Source organism: Antedon mediterranea, chromosome 4 (assembly GCF_964355755.1).
Source record: "Antedon mediterranea chromosome 4, ecAntMedi1.1, whole genome shotgun sequence".
Lineage (NCBI taxonomy): Eukaryota > Metazoa > Echinodermata > Crinoidea > Comatulida > Antedonidae > Antedon > Antedon mediterranea.
Window position 1 is genome coordinate 12146365 of NC_092673.1, and position 24509 is coordinate 12170873.

Genomic DNA, 24509 nt, shown 5'->3' on the forward strand with positions numbered 1-24509 from the left:
GTTGAACTGTTTCATATGTGAATTTTTATTTTTCCATTAAAAATAAAATATGTGGTTCTTAATTTAAAAAAAAAAGAAACTGCATTAACATGTTATATTTTTCAGAGGTGGCATTCTCATAGAATGCCTACATCCGGTTATGAAGCCAAAGAATCTCCCAGTAACTTTGCATCACCGAAACGCTTTGTGCCATCTCATGTTGGTGGGCATCACATACTACAATCACCTCTACAAAGTGATAATTCTGCTGTAGAGCAAACTGTTTGTGATACTTCTGATGTTGGAAAAAACTTCGGAATATCTAACAATGAACAGCTCGGACATTCTTCAAAACCAATTAATCTGCATCCTCCTACATCGCCACCAATGTCATCACCACCTACTACAGCATCTACAGTTCCTAAAGCACCAGTATGTATGCAACCTTTGCATCCTCCATCTCAGAGTCAGGTTAGTTATATTAGTAAAAATGTTTACCATATACCATAACAACATTCTAATTATTTCTTTGATCCTCTTTTTTAGAAAATTACATGTGTAAAAATGCATGGTGTAAAATTTAATTTGGTAGAAAAAATGCATTGCTTCTAATTTCTCATTTCAATCTAAAGCCTAGATAATCTAGCTAAAAAACAACCTAAATTGAAACAAATGTCAACATTTTTAATGTTTAAATAGTCACAACACATATGATGTGTCACTTGTCACTCATCCCAATGATATGCCAATTAGCTTATGCAAATTAGGATGAAATTACGTGGTTATTATATCTAAAAAACTACTAGTCAGAGAGTTGATTTTTCACTGATTTATTCAGAATGTATATATTTATGCTATAATTTACGAAATAATGACCTGAAGTAATCTACAATTTAAGAGGCCAATAAAATCAAATAGTTTGTAGGGTTGACAGGTTTGGTATGCACAATAATATTACTTTGCTCTTGATCTCACCAGATGCAAGCATTAGATGAAGAAGATGTAGCATGGCATCAACAAAGACATAGGCAGTCAGAAAAAATGACAAATGCAATTGAAAGAGCAAGACAGCGTCGGGAAGATGACTCCAAGTCTGATGATGAACGCAAAGCTGCAGCGCAAGAGAAACTACGCCAACTTGAGGAAAAAATTGCACTAAGAAAAGGAGAACCCTTTGGAAAATCAGATGATGATACTGCTCTAAATACTGCTGAGACAATTAAACGACAAAGAACTGAAAGTGAAAGCAGTGATGGAGCAAGACAAGGAATAAGAAGTATGTGGTTGTCATGCCTATTTTGTCATAAATTCAGAAACAAATGGCTATATGTGAAAAAATACATGCTTATTTTAGTTTTTTTTTAAATCTCTAAATTATACTGTGATTACAAAAAGTATTTAAGAAATTTAAAACTATAAATATATGTTGTTTTATCTTTGTTTTTATTCAACGCACAATGAACCAAATTGTGTAAAAAATTAACTCCAATTTAGCTTTTAACCCTTTCACTGCGTATACCCGATCTACGCTCGCGCTAAGGTCAAATTTTCGTTCGCCAAAATGGCGAAAGGTTTTGAAAAACATTAGCCAAATTGAAAATCCTTTAGCCAAATTTAAAAAAACCATAAAAATTCGAAAAAATGTTTATTAAATAAATAATGCATGTATTTTTTTAAAATTTTATTTCTTTTACATTTATATTATTATTAGGTATCCCAATGAACCTGATTTTCGTTACCGTGATTTTAACACGTTCGTGAAATTTCAAAAAGTGACGTGTCTTTGAAGTTAAAAATATACTATTCCTTATGTACCCATGAGAATAAAAATTATATGCCTGGAAAGATCTTGTTTAAGGGATTATTTTTATATATTTATAATCTATGTTTATTAAATATTTTAATAGAAAACGCGAGTTAAAAATGAGGTACAAAAGCCGGCGAGCCGAAATCTGCGCGCTAAAAATAACTTTGGAAAACACCTACCCATTTTCGCACCCGATCGCACGAGGTCCATAATAGGTGGTGGAGTAATTTTTGTTGCATGTTATCAGGCTTTATATACTCTTTATTTTGATATGTAAATCGGTTATTATTATTATGTACATCCGCCTCAAATGTCAATTTTAACGATAACAATTGAATTTTTGAGTCTTTCTCATTATCAAAATCTGGCTAATTTAGTATTGAATTTAAGCTAATTTATATTTCTTTTTGATAAAACACATCGTTTTATTTGACTTTGCGTGGACCTCGTGCGAAGAGGCCAACAAGACCAACTCCTGAAAAAAATAATCCCTACCATAAATATCAGTGTTTACCATTTTCCTTACGGGGGATTCAGTTCTCCGCTTATTACTAAATTACCGTCGCCCAGGCAATGTGCATGGTATGCATATGTATTAGCGCGTTAATTAATGATTGGATAACCCCCGCAGTGGACTGTTCCATTTTCTGAACTAGTCTTCGCCGCACACGAGGCATGTTGAAAAATGTCGCCTCTCATCATGGAATACTGTATTTGCTTCTAAATTTCAATTTTACCGATTTATTAAGTGGAATATTTATCAATCTATTATATAAAACAAGAAATGTACCGCAGAAATTTAAGAAGCTTTGAATTTGCTACGCAGCGGCCGTAACCCATTCTATGTAGGCGGCCGAAACGCGCTTTGGCCAGGGTTGCCGTTGCAGTATACGCCGTTTCTTAGCTATTCAATTTAAAGCGCAACTTTCGGTTAGAATAATCGAAAGGGAAATAAAATTAAACATGTTAACATTATACTATTGAGGTAATTACTTTGTTAAATTTAAAATTCCCCTTTTTAAATAACAGAACAGCCTCGTTTACGGAAGTATTCGTCCACATGTTTCTGTTTACATTTTCTTCTCGAAGTTCATTTTCTACGTCGAAGAATAGGGACTTCCCCTTTTATTGGCTCATCATCACGTCGACGACGGCCGGCCACGAACCAATCACATTAACTGTGTGTCATTAAAACGTCATCGAGGCACGCTCTGCGCATGTTTAAACAGCGATCGTGACGTCGTCACATAAAATGCTGTGGTGGTAAAAAGTGTACACCCGAGTCAGAAAGTACCGAAGTGTGGCGAATTCTCGCTCCCATAAGAATTCACGCCGACCAGGCTAGGCCTAGGCTTGGAAATGTATTTTCGCCAATTTGGCGAACGAGGCAATAATTATTTTCGCCAAATGGAGACTCCAGTCGCCATTGGCGAATTGGCGAGCGGTTAGCGCGAGCGTAGCCGATACTACCGGGTATAAACAAACGTCGTTGAAGTGCGTATACCCGGTAATACCGGGTATGGGCAAAATAATGATTTAATCGTATTTGCCTATAATATATAGCACCCTCTATATTTGTTCGATGAACTTGAATATTTTTGCAAGTCATTAAAAAAAATTTCCAGCAAAAAAAACGGCCCTCTATAGCTGTATTATTGTCTTGAAAATGATGCGCCCTCTATAGTTATATTATATATTATATAGTGTATATAATAGTATTCTATCTTGGAAAGTTGTTTTGAGTAGCGTAATGGCAGCCATTTTGAAAGTAACCAAAATTTACCAGCCCCAATAGGGCAACATTGTGTTTATCACAACACGCAAAAAAAATAATTCTGAAACAAGAGTTAGTTTTGTACTATAGTGAATTTTTGGAAAATGTCATTATTTTCACGATTTTGCCCCAAAACTTTGATTTGTGCATAATTTTTATAAAACAATAAAAATAATTCAATTTTTTTTTATATTTTTATTTGTTATACGTATCTTCATCAATATCCAGTTGGAAAAAACGTATTCCATAAGAATTTCTTATAGAAAATATAGTTTTTATCATTGATTCGATAAAAAACACGAAATCCAAAATACCTGTAATGACGTCACATGACATCATCAATATGCAAATTACTTTTTTTTTTATACCTAACTGTAGACTAACCCTTTGCCCATCACACACACCACAAAAATAATTACACAATTATCTCAATTAGTATTTTTTTGCAATTTATTAAAATACCATATGTTTTTCTTAAATATACATTACGCACAGAGGTGGGAATAATGCTCCGCGGTGAAAGGGTTAAGGAATGTAAACTTTTAAACCTTACATTAAATTAATGGAACTATTGTCTTTAATAATTTCATATCCAATTAAATTTTATTTAAAAGCCTAAATAAAAGATTTTAGATCCATTTCAAAATTGTAAATTAAATGATTTTAACTGATAAAAGAACAAACCGCAACCTTATTTATTTTTATATTTTTTCCCCCTTTAATTATCGTTTAAATGTTCAAAATTGTGCCAAAGCGGGTATAGTTGAATATCAACTGCTTATTTTTCTTCAATTATTGTTTATACAGTATTATATTTTTTTAAGGTGGTAATAGTGGGTACACAACAGGAGCATATAGTTCAAGATCAACTGCAAAAAACCTTCCACCACGCTTTCAAAAGCAAGAAATGATGAGACAGCAAGAAAACCAGTTGCAGGTGAATTAACATAAGTGTGTCAGCAAAAAAGTTAGATACTTATTACAGCTATCCATCCCAAACACTATTGAACATAGTGGAAAATAATTTATGTTTGTTTCTTTATTTCCATTCACAACAAAATAAAACCATTAACATACATAAATATTCATTACAAAAATGAAAGAATGGAAAGGGGGAATCTCTGAAGCACAGCTTATAAGTAGAAACCCCCTGTTACAAAACAGTTTATAAATAGTAATATGAAACAAAGGCACAACGGCATAGGCAAACAAAATGTAACTTTTAAGAAAGTTTCTTTTTTTTTCTTTATCTTAAAAAAAAAAAGATTTCTCAGAGAGTAAGATGTAATTGTAAAAAGAAAAAAGATAAAAAAAAAAAACCTGTTCTAATCAGAGTATTGCAAAAGTAATTTATTTTTGTATTTTATTTTAAAAGTTATAGGATTCTTAAGTAACTTAAGAGTCTCAGGTATATCACGCCAAAGTTCAACCCCTTTACTAACTAAACTTAATGATTTTTGAGTGGTTCTTTTAAATTGTGGGTAGAAATGGTGTTTTTGTCGCGTGTATTTATCGTGGACAGCTGAGCATAAAATGAAATTATTTTGAACAATCACTGGGAGTAAGTTATGAAAAGCTTTATGCATTAGAGAGACGGTATATAGTTTTATTAAATTATAAAGATCAAGAGTTTTAAAAAAATTAAAAATTGGTTTACTTGGACTGGTGTATGGGACTTTCATAACAAGTCTGAGTGCCTTTTTTTGTAATATGTATAAACAATTTAAATTAGTTTTAAAGGTATTACCCCAGACTTCACAACAATATGTAAAATAAGGCAAAACTAATGAATTATATAATTTAAATAAAGCTGATGTATTTAGTAAATGTTTTACTTTATAAATAATTCCAATACTTTTAGAAATTTTGGAATGAATATATTCAATATGATACTTCCAATTTAGTTTTCCATCAATAATAACTCCTAAAAACTTTATTTTATTTACCCGTTCAATTGCAACACCACTAATAACTAAATTGGTTGGTTCATAATTGTTTTTGCGACTAAAAACAATATACTTTGTCTTACTATGATTCAACGTCAATTTATTTACCTTAAACCAAGTATCAATTTTTTTTAGCTCATCATTAATAATATTACAGATACATTGCAGGTTCTTACCAGAAAAAAGTATGTTCGTATCATCAGCATAAAGCGTGTATTTCAATAGGGAAGAAGCATTACAAATGTCATTAATATATAAAAGGAATAAAGTGGGCCCCAAAATAGATCCCTGTGGGATGCCACATAAAATGTCTGATAATTCTGAGGCGGTATCACCACGTATTGTCACAAATTGTTTTCTGTTAGAAAGATAATTTTGGATCCATTTATTGGCAATTCCACGAATACCATAAGCTTCAAGTTTTTTTATAAGGATATTGTGGTCGATGGTATCAAACGCCTTTTTTAAGTCAATAAAAATTCCGATTGTATAGTTAGACCTGTCCATCTCTTTAAGTATATACTCGGAAAAGTGAAGCAATGCATGGCTAGTGGACATATTTTTCCTAAAACCAAATTGTCCTGAGTATAGAATGTTAAATTTGTCAATAAATTTCAACAGACGGTTGTTAAATAATTTTTCAAAAATTTTAGAAAATTGGGGCAGCAAGGAGATCGGTCGATAATTTGAAAAACTACTTTTATCCCCAGCTTTGAAGATGGGAACAATTTTTGCAATCTTAAGGGTATCTGGGAAAATACCAGTCTCAAGCGAACGATTAAAAATATGTGTCAATGGCTCACTGATTTCGTATATAATGTGTTTAACTATTGACATAGGTACGTCATCATGTCCGCTGGAATTTTTAGACTTAAATAAGTTCACTTCTGTAATTAATTCTTCTTTGGAAGTGGCCTCTAAAAAAATAGAATTTGGAATACGTTTTTTAATATAATCATTGGGACTATCACGACTTGGAAATTGACTTGTTATTTTTTTGGCTAGGTTAGGTCCTACGGTAGCAAAAAAAGTATTGAAACCATTTATAGTATCAACAGGATTATCGATAAAATCTTTTGGCAGATTTCCATAATTTCTTGTTTTAATCAGACCATTTATGATACTCCAAGTACCCCTAATATCATTTTGTTTTAATAATAATAAGTTATTATAATATTGTTTCTCAGCATTTCTTAGAATATTTGTTAGCTTATTTTTGTATCGCTTATACTTTTTTGAAGACAGTTGTGTTCGATCTTTTAAAAAATGTTTATATAGATTATTCTTCTTTTTACATGCATTAATTAGGCCAGGTGTGAGCCAGGGTTTTGAATTACTTTTTTGTGTCAATTTAATCTTTTGGGGAGGGAAATATTTATTGAATAGGTATATAAAATTACCATTAAAAACATCGTAAGCATTATTTGGATCTTCTTCATTAAATACACTGTTCCAATCAGTGCAACGCAAATCATTTTTTAAAGCATTCATTTTAACCTCAGTAAAATATCTTTTAGTAATATATTCATGTGCAATACTTGGCGTAACATTATAATTAATTGTTGTAAAAATTGGTAAATGATCTGTGATATCGTTAATCAAGATACCACTTTTTATAACAGAATGAACATCAGAAGTGAAACAATTATCTATTAAGGTTGCTGTTGTTTCTGTTATTCTTGTTGGTTTGGTAATTAGAGGAAAAAGTCCTAAACTAAAACTATTATCAATAAAACATTTAGTGTCCCAATTACTCTCATGTTTAAGTAGATCTATATTCCAGTCACCACATATAAATAACCGCTTATCATTCATGGACTTGACCAAATCTGAAAATGTGTCGGTAAATATTTTTATATCTGTACCAGGTGCACGATATATACATGATATGTAAATTGGATTAGAATTATTAATATAGACAATAGCAGAAATATATTCACAGCAGTCGGGTATCACGGATGACATATTATCAACAACATTATGTTTAAGACTTTCTCTTATAAAAAGAGCAACACCCCCTCCATACTTTTCTTGTCTTGAAATACTATAAAATACATAGCCATTAATGTGAAAAGTAATCGGATTATCAGGTCGTATCCACGTTTCTGTAATTGCAATTACGTCAGGTGATGCTCCCAACTCTGATAAATAATTTTTGATTTTGTCAAAATTTGCACCCATACTACGACTATTAAAATGAATAATAGTAAACTTATTTTTAATATTACATTCTCTACTAAATTGTTCATCTGTGTAGTAATTGCACTCCCAATTCATATTATTTAGAATGTTATTATCAGGATCTCTATCTCCGTCAAGATTGCTAGGATTAAACACAGATGATGAAAGGGAGCCTAAATTAAGGTCAATTAAAGATTCTTCCATAAGTAAGGTTTATATTGGTTGTCTTAATTGCAATATGATTAAAGAAGATTCACTAATCTCCTTCTGTTTCTTTTGATCTTCCTTGAGTTCTTCCAACTGAGAACTGAGGTCCAGTGACTGCTTGCTCTCTTCCAGTTCTTTCTTGGTTAACATATTTGGTACTTGTGTAATAGTTTCAACCATTAATGTCAACAGTATTCTTAATATGCACAATTTTTCCATCAATACGTTTAATAAAAATTTTACCATTTCTGGTCCATGTGGCTTCTACTTTCTTTTGTTTTTTGAAATCTCTGGTACGCTTGAATAACTCCGCATTTGCTCTAGTCAAATGATCATTTATGTAAATATTCTCTCCTTTCAGTTTTACCTTAGCTTTCATCACTTCCTGTTTCTTTCTTCGCGAACAAAATCTAACAATAGTTAATTTCGACTTACTTTTAGTTGGTAAAATATGTACAGCTTCCAAATCACAAGTGTTAACATCAACATTCATTTTCTCTTTAAATAACTTTAACACAGCTTCTTCGATAGACCCACGTTCTTTATCTGCGGTCTCCTCCACCGACGAAACACCAAGGTCAGCCGATGCAGCTGATGCGTATGAGGAATGCACATATTTTAGCCCCGTAATTAGAACATTATTGTTTCTGCTGTATTGTTCTAATTCGTTCACTCTATTTTCCAGTAATGAAATTTGCTTACTTTTTTTTCCATTGTCGGCCTCCAATACTTCAATCCGTTTAATGAAAGATTCACTAATCTCCTTCTGTTCCTTTTGGCCTTCTTTGAGTTCCTCCAGCTGCGATGTTATAAAGTCAAGCGACTGCTTGATCTCTTCTAGTTCTTTGTTCGTTACCATGATTGTTTGGGCCTAGCGCGTGTTAATCACGGAGCCGCTAAAAAAACACGTCTACCCACGCCGCATAGCGCCCTCACTGTGTAATTTATAAACATTAAGAAATACAATTGATCAAAAACTTTTTCGTATAAGCAGTTACACATATCACTGATGTTTTGTCTTTTTCTGGTAATACTGACATTAGCCTGGAAACCTTTCCCCAATTCACAATGTCATTTTAAACAGGGAAGTGCCTTTAGATATCTATATTACTAGGTTTTACCAGTTGTAAGCACCTTTTGATATCTATATTACGCGTGTTTTCAAACCTTACAAAGCAGGTTGGTGTCCTATACTAAGTATCGTTGTTTTTATAATACGCTAACCAAAGGTAGGATTAAATAATTTATAGTGTAGGCCGCCGAAACTAGACTAACCTCAAATCTGCGTGAACTGAGGCCCACATGCCCAATGTCGTCTCTTCGGCGGATGTCCGGCCAAATTAGGATAACGATGTGTACATTAGAGCGGCTAAAAAAATTGACGTCTTCCAGCTTCAGATAGGATTTCAAATTTCAATTAGCAATACATTGTTTGTGTGTATTGTCCATGCTTCTAAAGGCAATGACACATAAACATAATAAAAAAAATTACGTTTAACGCTAACATGCGTCTAACGGCTAAAAAATTACAGTGGACGTTACAATACTAAATGCATAATTTATTAAATCTTTTACGATCGTTGCATGCGACAAACAATCAACGGTGACCTTTTGACATGGTTTGTACATTTGAAAACATTTGGACATGACGCCTTACTAGGTTTTACCAATTGTAAGCACTTGATTTGTTTGTTTTTTAGTGCACAGCAAATCGAAACTTGCGACAACCTAGTGTACATGCGCAAATTGATCAAAGGTCACAGCTAACAGGACCACCACCTATTCCAGCTTTTGTTGCTGATTCAAGAGGTAAGCTACCAGTATTCATCAGGCCAATTTACATAGACAAGAGGTAACTCTAAGCGGAAAAGGCATGGTTTCTGAAGTAAAATCTGTATCTATACTGCTTGCTCAAACATGTTTTGTTTTTGAGACATAAGATAAATTTTATATTGTTTCCTCTTAGCGTTACCGCTTGTTTGTAAATTGTCTATTATTCTTGGTGTCCCATAGCCACATATTTTCAATATAGGTGAATCACACTAGGAAGATTGCATATTGGTCTTTGTATGGAATTTTTAAACATCAATGTTAGGCGTCATCTACAAATTATTTCAGACCACAAATCAGCGTCCAGACGCGTTTTCTATTGTTTCCCCTTAAACGCGTCTCAAAACCCGTCTGATTTGGCTGCGTCTAGACGCCAATATGCATGTTCGACTATGGCCCCGCCCCTATATACGGCTGACTGCACATTGTTATACCGTGTACTGGTGTTAAACGCGCTACATACAAGTGAATTCATTGAGAGCGCGATATTAAATTATTATTTACAACCGGCAGTACAGACCTACAGTACAGAAAGAAAATACTGCAACTTTACCTACGAATCCAGTAGCTTCGTAGGCTACGTTGTTGGCTTCGTAGGTTCCATTGTTTGGCTTCGTAACCTCAATAAACAACTTTCAATGAGCTACGTTCTGAACTTCGTAGGGAGTTCGTAACCTAAATAAACAACCCTACGATGTTCTTAGTGAAGTAAGAAGGTGTGAAATTAATGTGTTAAATTTAACTGGCGGAGGACCAAGTTGTAAATATATAATATTTTTTAATCGTAATCGTTTCCTTCATGCGTGTTTACCTACTCAACGGCGAATATAAATATAAATTTCCCACGATGTAAACGTAGAGACACGCGATCGATCCAACACAGGTGAACCTCAACGAACAGGCCAACTAATAAACATATTATAGCGAATGTCCAGTCCATCCAGAACGATGCAGAGAAAAAAAGATCGTAAACAATTCATTCTAAATATAGTATCAGAACGTTTTCAGTCGGTCGCTCAAAAAGACTGCCGACAGAAGACCGTAATAAATACAGACCTAGTTTTTTTTGTCACATGGCATGAAACGCGATACTCTGGCGGCTGCCGTCTGACGACGATAAAACAGTAATTAAGATCGTGTACCTGGATTTTGTGTCACATGACATGAAACATAATACTCTCTCTCTAGCTCTAAACTGCTCACATGTTTTTCCCCTCCAAATTCTGGTCGAGCCTTTTTCTTTACACATGTCGTAATCATTTTAAAAGGCCTATGTTAAATCTTAATATGGAATATTTATTTATTTTTCATATCCTAGCCTAGGCCTAGGTGTCGTCGTTTTTATAATTCGCTAACCCAAGGTAGGAGCGTTAAATAATTTATACTATATAGGCCAAGTGTAGGCTGCCGAAACTAGGCTAGACTAGACTTTCTTTCTCTCTGCATGAGCTGACTGAGGTCCACAGGCCCGATGTCGTCTCATCGGCGAATTTCCGTCCAAATTAGGATAACCTAGGCCTAGTCTCAGATTTGTTGGTTCTGTGAAATGATACCAATGTTGTTTCACCATACAAGCAGTACAGACGGGTTTAATCACTCAGACGCGTTTTCTATTGTTTTACCTACTAAACAGCGAAGACGGGTTTTAATCACACAGACGCGTCTTCGCCGCGATTGGGTAGCTCATGAATATTCATAATAGATCGTTAATGAGGTTCAGCATTGGACAGACGCGTCTGATGGGTTGCAAGTTTTCAGACGCGTCTCTGTGGTCTGAAATAATTTGTAGACGACGCCTTATTAGGTTATATATATGCATAAAACTTTTTTATGTCAAAGCTGCGCATCGTAAGTTAATGATGAATTACAAAATGAATGCATGTCAAACTTGTTTGTCACTGGGCATATTTGTGTAAAAAAAACATTTCAAATTTTGAATATTGATTCTCAGAATGAGTATTGACCCACAGTTGGAAGCCAATGAGGTTTAGATAGACCACAATTGTACATTTGTAAATGTCATCATATTACCTAAATTTCAAAATTGGATTTTCATCCCTTTCATGACAGTTTGCCACGATTCGATTGTTGTTGTTTTATTTATCAATCAATTTACTAGCTCCATTATGCAAAGCTATTTCAAAGAAGTTATTACATTATCAAATTAAAATCTAGTTATGATTAACGCTTAATAATAATCAGAAGCATAAATATCATCACCACTTTCAATATCGGACTGAATAATCACTTTCATAATTTATTTAATTTTACATTTTTTCTTTTCAGTTATTCAAAGCTCAACTGACCGATCTCTAAATTCAAGAATACGAACAGACAGCCAGGGTTCAGATAGGGCATCAAGAGATGAATCCATACAAAGTAAACAGCCTTCATACCAGAGAAGTATATCAACTGATAAAGAAACTACAGATGAAAAAAAAAGACCATTAAGAAAAGGGACAATTGAAAGAGGAAGACCCGCTTTTCAACAAAATCAAAAAAGTGAACAGGGCGTAGGGAAAGAAAGTGATTATTCTAATGAGACAAAAATGCATAGGAATGAGAATTATTCTATAAAAAAGACAGAAAAACAATTAACTGAAAATAATGAAGAATCATTGAATAACAGCAAAGATGACAAGCAAAGTAATCAACCAATTCACACATCCAGTGACCAAATACACAGCAGCCAAATTGATGATGAAAATCAAGAAGGCAAGCACAACTTTGTAAAAAAGACTGCAAGATACTCCAATCAGAAAGATCAAAGGAAGTATGTTGAACAGAAAGAAAACAATAGACAACAGAAAGAATCAAGTCGATATGGAAATCAAAAGGAAGGCAAAAGAAATGAACAAAAAGATGCTGGTAGACAAACTGATGGCAAATATTCTAAAAGATATTCAAACTCGCGGGAAATTGGTAGAAATTCAGATTCAAAAATGAGAGGTTCTGAAACGCAATATGAATCTACTATTGAGAACAAATTTGTGGAGAAGCCATGGCAGTTGGAAAAGAAAAGTTATCAAGTAACACATAAAGAGCTGAATTCAAGTTGTGAACTTGTAAACCCAGAAGTACAAAGTCATTGTGTATTCGAAAATGAGAAATCCAAATTAATGAGAGAAAATGAAAACCTGAAGATTAATGATTCACTTGATATTAATGTGGAAAAAACTAGAAGAAAAGAACCACAGAGAAGAAAAAAGGAGCTTGTGGATAGTTCCAAGAGAAAAGAGAAATTTGTTGAAAGAAAGGAAACAAAGGGTGTCTCATTCTCCCCTTTATTAAAATCATTTACTGAAGATAAAGATAAAACTGAACTAACAGAAACTTCAGCATGGAATAAACCACTCAATGCAATCATACCGAAAGTAAATAAAAATGCCAATCAATTAAATACCAAAGGCGAAACTAAGGAAGACACTAAAGAAGATCAGAGGGCCATAGAGACTGCTCAATCTGAATCAAAGTTAGGCCTAAAAGATGGTAATGAGTCTAAAAGTAGGTTTTCCAAAGATAAAGGTCATAGAAGAGAAAATGATAGAAGAAACGAAAATTATAAAAGTGATGAAAGAAAAGTGGTGGATAGCCGACGTATCAGACGAGATTTCTATCCAACAAGAGGCCATGTCAGGGAGTTATCAAATCGGGGAAGAGGTCGTTTTGACCCAAGTAATAAAGGTCATGGAAGGAGCTTTGCCCCCTCTATGAGAAGCCGTGGAAGAGGCGATCGGGGGAAAAGATCAATTAGAGATGGAAGTAATTACAATAGCCATGTTGGAACAAAGAAAAAAAATGAAAGTTTTCAAGAGATTTATTCTGAACACGAAACAAAAGAGAAGAAGGTGGCTCAAGACAATGATATCTCTGCTGACGAGCCTTTATCATTTCCAAATGGTAACAAGAGAATGGAGCAAAAGCCTAACCAAAGTTCCATTGGTGAACATCAAACGGACAAAGAAGGAAAACATAAAAGTCGAAAAGACAACAGTTTCAATAATAAAAAATATGAAGGATGGCAATATGACAGTTCTAAAACATCAAAGACTGATAGCGCCAGGAGAGGTCGTGGTGGGTCAACAAAAGGAAGAGGAAGACCAGTTAGATTTGGCATTTCTTCAAAAGAGGGTTATGATGATGAGTCGCAATCCAAGCGATCTGAAAAAAGCAATTTTAAAATAGGCGATAATAAAAAGATATATCACGGAAAGAAATTTGACAGGAGGTTTGTAAAAGAGGATGAACCACATATGGTTTCAAGGTATGAGAAGCGAACTGTGGAACATCGGCGAAGACAGAAGCCTGAAAGACCACCTCGTTTCCAAAAGAATGTTAAAGGAGGATTAATTAAAGGAAAAGAAAATGAACCTTTTGGTGAAAAAGTTGAATCAAGTAGTAATTATGATATCACAATTCAAAATGTTGTCAAGCCCCTCCTCTCGCATCAACATTCATCGGATCAAAATAATGAAGACTGGGAAACTGCCTCGGAAAGTAGTGAATTCAGTGAAAAGAATAAGAAAGATAAGGAGAGTTTAGATGCAGTACTTAATGTTGACCTGGATAACAAAATTGACTCAGTAGATCAAAGAAGTTCTATACCACCAGCAAAGAAGAGCTTCTCGAATCAAAGACCTGGAAATGAAAGAGCTTCTCACAGTAATACTGGTATGTTTTTCGTTTTTTTTTTTTTTTTTTTTTTTGTTACAAAACAAAGATTAAAGCTCAGTTACAGGCATGAATTTTGAATATAATATCTGGTTTAATGTACATAAAATTGTGTGCATCAGAAATCACGATGAAAAAAAGTTGTTGGGTATACAGTAGATAATTTTTGCTATACCACGAAAATAAAAAACCTGTTCAAATTTGAATAAAAACACCAGAAAAGTAAAATTCAAGTTTATATTACTATACAGTACCTATATTTAGTTTAGGTGTAGGACAATAAAAATCCAAACAATTATGAAATATAGGGGAAATTATAGATCGATAATTATTAGAATGTATGACCAATAGAAATTTTTTTTGGCCACACCTGGCCTTTTTAAAGTAGCCTTTTTACAGGGGAAAATTTAATTTTAAAGCAATGGCCCGAACGAGCACTTTTTGAAGTACGACTAAAGTTCGATTTAAGAATACGGGCGTAAGTCGGCTCCATCTAGGCTAGGCCAATCTTTGCGCCGCGCATGTGGATCCAATTGTATTAAAGGTAAGAGGATTGTAGGTTAAACTGACATGCAGTATACAGTAATTCCATGACATGCACAGTTTAGCCAGTCTATAGTTCCAAGGCATGGCAATAACTATAAACCGATGAACTTCATGAATTGAAAGGTGCCGGTATATAATCGGTGTTATATTCCCTCTAATAACGCCATCCCTAATTTGTTTTCGATAGGCTCTCTATATTTTGGGTGGAACCTTGCCTTGTTTATAGTAATAATATTTATAATAAATGTTTTTAGAATATAGAATGGATAGAAACTCCAATAATCGTAGAGACCAAAGAGGTAGCGGACACAGCAACAGAGCAAGTGAACCAAGGCGAAATTACTCAAAATCTTCTAATAAAAATAATGGAACTAGGTCTGCAAACAGCCATCACAATTCAGAAAACGGTGTAGTAAGACAGCAGCAGAATGTGTTATACAGACTTGATGACATCACGCTCAACAGTCCTCAAGGAGTGACAGTAAGTATTTTCTTAATAATTCTAGCATCTAATTTAATATTGAGACTTAAAAGGGTTTTGAATTCAATCAAGGCTATAACGTACGGATTATGGATGGTAAATTTTTGGTACTATCATTCACATAAATCCTAATGAAATTTTGTGAAAGCCAATGGCAAATCAATCACACAAATAGGACGGGGCATAATTGTATCGGCCCTTGATCTGACTTTCTTGCTGTGTAAAGTAAAAAATAAAATATCTGGAAATTTATTTGAAAATCGGGTTACACATAACAAAATTAGGTTAATTGGCAGTCCTGTTCCGTACACTGAAGGTATTCCTGACATTCCAGTTTGTTTTTTCATTTTTTCTTTTCCAAGTTTTTTTGGCTTTGGTACTTCTCTTGATATTATTATTAACATCTTAAAGGAGTGAGTGCAAAATGCAAAACATTGTAAACATGTGACATCCCTCATTATTTATTTTGTACACCTATTAACATTCTGGTTTTAATATTCTTTTTAGAATGCCTTGACAGACGCAACAACCAAAGTGACTGTTGCCAAAAAAATACAAGATTCGAAGGCTAGGGCATCCGTAGACAAAAAGCGAGATGTTCTTGCAGATTTTGATCTGAATAATTATGCTGGTAAGAATTATGTTTTACTTCAGTACTACTACAGTAAATCATGCATATTACGAATGTTCAATTTTTGAAGGCAAAAAACAAGTTTAATTTTTAGGAGTGTAATGGATGGCCTATAATAAATTAATTGCAGGCGATGTAAGATGCCACAAATAAAATATAACAAATATGACCTGATTACACAGAGAAACCACTAAGTTATCACGTAGAGTACAGTAGAGTAGGAGCTCTCCTTGTGAACACAGTAATTCCACTCTTTTCTTCTTCATTGCAGTGCTAAATCTGCACAAAAAAATACACACATGAGTTGATCAATCCATTTTTAACACAAAATTAGACTTTGTATCTGAAAGGTTAAGAAGCTTGACTTAAAATAATGCAGATAAATACCTAAATACCAAATTTGTGCTAAAAGATTATTAAAATGTGAATGAATTATTGATACAGTTCCATGAAAAGCATGAACTAATTATTTATTTGATGTTCAGACATAATCAGACAGGTAATTACCATGTCAAGGTTGACAAAAAAACCTACAAATGTATTGGAATTTCATTGTGTTTTTGCATAATTGCATACAAATTGTACACAGACCATTTATTTTATGTAGTATGTCTTTCCAAACAGCATGCGTAAGAAGAGCCCCTTACCACCTGTTTGGCAATTCATCGTTGAAGGAAATACAGTAGTTAAAAACAACGGATATGTTCAATCAAGCATTTAATTGGGCAGAACAAACGTGTCAAACTAAATAAATACATCTAAATGGTCTGCCAGACACTTTTGTCATAATACAATAGAAACACGTTCTTGTCGTTTCAAAATTCCTTCATTAATCTAAGGAATACGATACTTCTTCAATGACAGTTATGCATTCTACAAATATTTATTAAATACTAGACTTGTCTTCAATGATATCTGAAAACTTCTTAATTTAGTTTTTTTTTATAGAATGACAATCCCATATTTTGATATGTTTTTAGGTGTTGTAATTATTGACAACAACCCTGAGGTGATAGTGGAAGATCCTAATGACTTAATGACACCAGATGAAGGATTTCAAGAGGTTATGTCAAAGCAAACACGCAAGAAAAAAGCTCTACAGGAAGAAGAGCGGAAAAAACAGGAAACTAGTGTCACTGAGGTATGAAAAATATTATAGCAACAGTATCCCAATCATTTACAGGCCGTAACACTCGCCTGTAGGACGGCTATATTCAACTTTTATGCGGCTCGTATAATAGAATAGAAGGAATAGAAAATGTACTGTAGCTGTATCTTCATGCAATGTTGCTATACAATGCTGTCTGTAATTGCAATAATAAACGGCAGTGTATTATAATATAAAGTATACAAACAAAAAGCTGGTCTGACCATTTACAGAAGAAGATGGCTCAATTGCCCTTGAATGCCGTGTTCATCCAGAACATCAAACAGTCGATGCCAATATTCATTTTGATAGTTGGTACAAAATTATTTATAAAAACAGAATGACATTATTTTGCTTGCCTAATATATGATTTTGTTTAATATATTATAGGCTGTAATTAAGAAACCAAAACTAGGTACTAGTATGAAGATACGACATGTACAAGGCAAGTCACACAAATCCATACCAACAAAGGAGTTAAATAGTAAAACAGAATTAAGTAAATCTACTGCAAAAGTAGTAAATGCAGACAACGTACAGGCAACTAACATTCCAACCAATGCCTTTCAAGGTGAGATGCAACCTTTTGATAATGAAAGTTATTTTTTAAATTTTACTTTGAAATAATAATAATCATTTGGTGTGCTTTATAGAAGCAACACTTTTAAAGTTGACAATAATATAAGGTTAAATTGGTTTTATTTTTCCATTCATTTGTTAAGTATGTACCACATGTACTTTCTACACTTCTCTAGTGCATATATTTCTTTTTTTGCAGAATCTTCTAATTCAGTATCTAAAACAACTCAAGTAAATGCATGGATTAAACCATTGGCAGTAACATCAATACCAGGTATGAGAAACCGCACTGCCGCTGATGTCATTGTCAAAGTTGAAGCAGAACAACCTGATAGTGGTATTGAATTAAATAGTGATCATCAAGCATCAGCACCATCATCTCAGACAAGTTCACCAACCGGTGACACAAAAGAAGAATCCGCGTCTGGCAATCTGTTGGAACATGTAAATGATAAAATCAGACAACAAAAATCAAAGGAGACCGGTATTGGTAATACTATGAACAATTACAATAGGGATGTTAAACCAGACAGTAAGTTTTCTACATCGTATGATTCTGGTTTGTCTGCCCAAATTATTCAGACTGATAGTGTTAATGCATCCAATGTGTTTCTAAATGAAACTAAACCAAGTAGCAAATTTCAAGAAGAAAGTCATGATTCTTCAGGCAGGAACCAGTTGGAACAATTTGAAGAACGAGGAAGGAAATCACAAAGTCACCAAAATGGTTCTAGAAATATAGTGCAATCTCATGATAATTCAAAGGTGAGTTCTATCCAGCTTCAGACATGCTAAAAAAAAAGTGATTTAAATGCCTTTAAATTTTGTGGTTCAATTAGACCGATCCCTGGTTAGCGACGAAGGCGTATCCCCTTACTTCGGTTTGGGTTGGTTTTTTTTTTTTTGTTTTTTTTTTTGGTATGGTTGGAATCCCTTTTCCGTTAGTGTAAACGTGCATCATCTAATTTCGAATACCACCACAATGTGCACTTTTTTGTGTAGATTTCAAGTCCGTAATTATTACAATACTTCACATCTTAATTCTATAAATTACTGATTCATATCTTATCATTGAAATGTTTAAACTGCAGACTGATTGACATCGAACATGTCCTCATCTACTTCTTACCCTCCTATTTTACATGTACAGTACATGAACGTTGTTACTTTTTGATGCGTACCCTAGATTAATATTCAAACAGCACACTTTCTTTAGCGTCTTTTATTTTCGTAAAATCTGAACACAATAGAGTTCTATATCCAGTATTTATTTCATTTTTTAATTTAGTTATGAAGGAAAGTGAAGGAATACTTTTCTATAACAAAATCAATGGCTGTAAATAGTTCCCCATTTTATTCCTGATACAATTTATTTTTTCAGAGAAGAGTGCGCTTTTATTATACTTAATTGAATTGAATATTCACAAATCACAGAAAAAACTGAATTAAATTTAATGGAAAATTTATATCAATGTCTGATTGCTCTGGTTTCATTAATTCATGAGAAAAAGAAGTTTTTTGTGCGATATGAACTATATAATAACTTGATAAGATTCCAATTTATTAACATCACATCTTTTTTTCTTTCTATAGAGCATCATTGCACAGTCTACCATAGTTGGATCATCGCAAAGCCAAGGTGGGAAACACCCGAAAAGTGCTTTACCAAAGGAATTGCCTAATTCTTTAGCACAGGCACAAGTTGGGCTAGCAAGGGAACCAATAGAAATGCCGAAAAGCTGTGACAGCAATATTGATGTCAGTAGATCAAACATAGATACTGGCATTAATCAACAAGAAACTTGCGACAGTAAACCATTGCAGATACCTCACACAATGCATAGGGAGCTTCAAATAAATACACAATCGCCAAATTCTCCTGCAACTGAAGAATTAACCAAGAGTATTAAGTCGACTAAAAAGTTATGGGAATCAAGAAAAAGTTTAGGGGAGACTGCTGTGTTACCTGGAAGTAGCAGTTTACCTGTTGAAAGCCAAGTGGTGACTGCTACCGCATCTGTACAGATTGCAAGCTCTGCAGATTTTACTGACTTTCAAAGACGGCAGCATGCTAGTGAAGGTATTGCACTTGGATCACAATCAGGGGTTACATTTGGAAGCTTTGGTACTGAAAGTGACCTCAGGAACTCTACTGACATTAGCATTCAGGAAACTCGTGCTTCTACTGCATCAACATCTTCAAGTGAAACATTTGTTTCATATAGTGGGCTAGCACTTAATACTGGAGCTCACCAGGCAAGCAATTCCTATATGGTAGCATCTGGTTATGCTACAAGTCTCAATGGATTCTCAAGTGCTGGCAACAATCTACCATTTCCATCTGTTGTTCTTACTAACACAATAGAAACCAAACCAATTGGTGGCAATATTGCAAAGGTTCCAACAGTGGGATATGCACAGCATACACAGTTTGGCTCTATATTGCGTCCTGGCAACGCATCGCCAAGTATACTCACTCAAGGTCCTGGAAATCAGGTTCCTGCTTTTCAAAGAGGTGACACTCGAATGATGGGATCTGGTGTAACACTTACTGGCCCTTCTATTGCATCGGTTATTCAGCACCAGCCATCAAACAACTATCAATATGGCATTGGGCAGACACATACTATTGCACCGTCACCACCAGTTCAAACATCATTTCCTCCTGTGGGATTTATTACAAGCCAACAACAGCCTCAGCAACAACAACAGAACCAGTTACAAGCTAATCTTGGCGTTTTGTCTCAACCTCTGTCATCTTCTTCTTTGTCTGGCCAAACTTTCCTTGGATTTAGTTCCCTTGGATTTTCACAGGGAGTAGAAAATCCTAGTAATGCATCACACATTGGAAAACCTCCTCAAACTGGTGGTCCATCAAACTTGGCACCTGTTACTAAAACAGTTTCTAGTCTGCAGTTTAACAATGTTCCAAATGTAAATATACAGCCAACAGCATTGTATGCTCAGGTAGGCATCTACATTTTCTAGATGTAGAAATGTCAGACCACTACTATATAGATCATTGTATTATTAATCAGAGGGTTAAAAAATACTGTGTACATTTAAAAAAATATTTTATATGCATATATTATTACAATTAAGCCAAGGTTTGCATAAATTCATTAATTTTTTTATTTTATTTTTTTCATTTGTCAGTTTTGCTCTTTTCTGCTGTAAGGCTTCACTTAACAAAACATATCCAATTCTCTTAATTAGGATGGTAATTTTATTTTAGCATATAAAAAATGTATACAATTATTTCTGATGACTTACTGTATCCTCTGATTTTAATGGAATGATCATTTTGTGGTCGGAGTTTTCTAATAGAATAAAATTGGAAGCTTGTATCTGAGTTTTCTAGACACCTCTTCGTATTCACATAAGTATTGTACACTAAAACTGTTTTGACGTTAATACGAACAAGGCCTGAAACGCAAATGAAACTAGTGGAGACAATGTCTGTTGCTACTTGTCATTCATTGATTTTTACTTTTAATGTATTATATAACACTTTTCAATTTCCATTTTGGTAAGCCACTTGACAGTGATTCATTTCGCTTTTTGGTTAACCAGTCTTTTGGATTTTGAACTCTTTTGTTTTTTTTTGGTTTGTTATGTATTTGATCTTTTCCGGTCAAATAAATTAAATGAATGCTTGCAATTTTGAAAATGTCGCGCTTGCAATGCATCCATAACTTTTAACACTATTGTAAACTCAGTATTTATAGTATTGATTCTTGTACACTTTTTTTTTTTACTTCAGAAACCAACTACACCAGTAGGAAGCCAGCAAAATTTGATTGGATCAACCCTTTTACCTGCAATTCAACGCAACATTCAACAGGCTCAACAACAGTCATCGTTTTTTGCCACCAACAATCCAGTGGGTTCCTTGCAAGCCTCAAATACATATTTTAGTTCACTACAACAACAACAGCCAACAGTGCAAACCTTGCCACTACAACTAACATCACCAGCTAACCAGTATCAATATCATTCACAAACTCCAGCTAACATACATCAATCTTCTGCAAATATGAATATACCGTCAACGACAATGTTCAGTAATATGGCACCTGCACAAAACAGCTTTTCCAGGGCAATGACTCAGACCCCAATAAGTTCAACTGTATCAAATACATTTTCAGCTCCAGTAGACAAAAAAATTGAGTTTTTGGCAAGCCATTCAATAATTACACCACATTCATCTGAACGTAATTTGTCACAGCGTTTTAGTGAGCGTGCTGGAATGCCAGGTAGGATGATGATTGAACAGAACCGGGGAAACTTGGCCATCAGTGATTTGCAACAACATGTTGATGCAAAACCATTCAATCCAGTTAAGAGAAACGAGATGCCTTTCCAGCTTAACCTAAATTGCCCTCCTTCAAACAGAGTAGCTATGAAGTCAGCATTTGGTAGCGTACCATCTTCCTTTATTACACCAAACAATAGTGAGAGTACTCTGCAGCAACAGCAGTTTCACCAGTCTGATATGCCAATGAGATACATATCCTCAAGTTCAAATAATGCAGCACTGCAGAAAGGTTGTCAAAACAAAAATGTATTTAATATTTCCAGCAATCCAAATACATCACTTGGAACTAATTCATCATCAACTGCTATGTCTGCTATGCAAACTAAACAGCAAGCACTGAATTCTGCAGAGGCAGTCAAACTTGTAGTACAGCATCCAAGCAATAGAAATCCTATGAAAGATGGAAGTACTCTAAGAGGAATTGCAGCATCTGAAGTGTCTCCTTTCCCCAATCCTGCAATGTCTCATAAACCACTACCCTTTAGCTCATCTGTTGTAGGTGGTAGTATGTTTCCAATGCAAAACCCTGGGAATGTTAATGCGTTTCATCAGGCTAATGCCCATCTAGCTGGAAATTCAGTAACATGGCAACCAAACCATGGAGGTGTTTCTGTGCCAAACCAACATAGAAAAGTTGTTAATGGTAAAATGAGTAGTTATTCTACACGACCGCCTGGATCCAAACCATATGAAAAGTTAAATGCAGATGAATTGAAATTAAAGCAAGATAAAGAAAAAGAAGCTTTATTGGCCTCGACAAGAGCATTCTTTCATGGTATGAATCAACAGGCGAGGCCATCATCCTCTCATAAAGATACTACGGATTCCAACAGCTCTCAAACAAAGAGTAATTAGTTGTTTTTTTCTACAGATGTAGTATCATTTTTCATTTGATATATTATATAATGTACAGTAAATTTGCCTTGTGTACATTAGATAGCCGGCCAAATGCATTTGTACACGTACACAATTACTATTATTTCTGTGGCAAAACGTTAATTTCCTATTACTGCTTTTTAAGGTGGAATATTTGATACCAATGAAGCTGTATTTAATGCTTGGAATTGGCTATAAATATTTACAAAAAGTGTTAAGCAGATATTAGTTGGTTTATAATTAATGCTAGTGGTGGATGTATAGAATTCCCTGATTTCCAGTTTCTATTTAATCATTTTTATTTATGTCTGTGTTTTTGTAAACAGTGTGTACTGTATAATTATATTTTATCTTGTGTTCCTTGTTATTATTAGTAGTATTTACATTAGCAATTAGTTTTTAAAATGTGTAGACTTTGTGTTTGATAATGCGTTACATAGAAATTGTTTGCTAATTTGTAATACATTATACATACAAATATATTGCTAAATCATTTAAGAAGTGTAGTAAATGTCCTTATTACCGTGAACAGATGCTACACTATTTAACTTAATTGCATGACAGCAGCTTAGAGCTGAGGCAGATGACTTAATTGTTTGCTGTGTCATTTGAACGATAACTATCTGTGTAAATTGGTGCAGAATGTCAAAAGAAGAAACATTCAACACCCAATTGTATGCATAGGTATCCAAAATTGTAAAACATTCTGAATCAATAGTGTGGCAATGATAATGTGGTACTAATTAATTGAATACAATGAATGAAGCTATATATGTCTATAAAATCTAGTTGTTTTGGTAATTATTTTGCTTTCATTATCATTGCCTCTTATGTACCATTGATATACTGTAGTTAAGATACAACTTTGTAATATTGTAAAGGTAAACTTAATTAGTTTAACAAAAATATGTTCGAGTAAAATCATATTGTTAGTTACTAGAATTATATGATTTGGATTGTCGTTCAGACTGATAGGATCATAGACTTTAAATAAACTGTGGGTTTTAAGAGTGCATGATTGTATAGCTATAATTTTTGGTTGTTTTTGTTTATAGAGTAATGTACAATATACTGGTATTAAGTGTTTCGTATAAGGATTTTGTGTATAAAACGACACAATGCTATATCCCAAATGTTGATTCTATTTCATTTTAGAAGCTGCATTTCAGAGGACATTAAAATACCTTTGGATGTTTAATGATGCTAGTGGCCACATTTGTTTTTAGTTTGCTGGAGTAAGTTTTTTTGTGCATAATCTCGCCATAAACGGACTAAGTTATTGTATTTATTCTTTATTTTTTCTTTGTTTGCCGATTTAGCTAAAATGTTAACGTGTATAATAATATATGCCTGGTACTTAAATAAGGCTTCCTTTAAAAAAGACCAGAGCGTATGAGAATACGCGATTTGTTTCTTTATAGAAACTTTTTCTGGAAATTGGGTGGAACATAATTATGATCAACTATTGCGATTGTCGGAGGACTTTGAAAGTTGGCAAAGTATGCTTCATATCGAGTTTTATCCGCACACAGAACT

General features: G+C 33.9%; 1 protein-coding gene across 2 annotated transcripts in view; it reads left to right on the forward strand.

Annotated features, from left to right (window-relative positions):
• Nucleotides 1-24171, forward strand: part of LOC140046661 (uncharacterized) — a 45316-nt gene extending 21145 nt beyond the window's left edge. The window contains exons 10-21 of one of the 2 annotated variants that reach the window (XM_072091366.1): nucleotides 106-450; nucleotides 958-1255; nucleotides 4385-4497; nucleotides 9595-9703; nucleotides 12011-14395; nucleotides 15196-15422; nucleotides 15930-16053; nucleotides 17034-17194; nucleotides 17591-17771; nucleotides 17979-18544; nucleotides 19373-20746; nucleotides 21543-24171. In XM_072091366.1, the coding sequence (XP_071947467.1) occupies nucleotides 106-450; nucleotides 958-1255; nucleotides 4385-4497; nucleotides 9595-9703; nucleotides 12011-14395; nucleotides 15196-15422; nucleotides 15930-16053; nucleotides 17034-17194; nucleotides 17591-17771; nucleotides 17979-18544; nucleotides 19373-20746; nucleotides 21543-22952 (7293 nt within the window). In that variant the 3' untranslated portion in view covers nucleotides 22953-24171. The remainder of the gene's footprint in view (nucleotides 1-105; nucleotides 451-957; nucleotides 1256-4384; nucleotides 4498-9594; nucleotides 9704-12010; nucleotides 14396-15195; nucleotides 15423-15929; nucleotides 16054-17033; nucleotides 17195-17590; nucleotides 17772-17978; nucleotides 18545-19372; nucleotides 20747-21542) is intronic. The other variant, XM_072091367.1, reaches the window with a different exon arrangement.
• The last annotated feature ends 338 nt before the right edge of the window (nucleotides 24172-24509 follow it).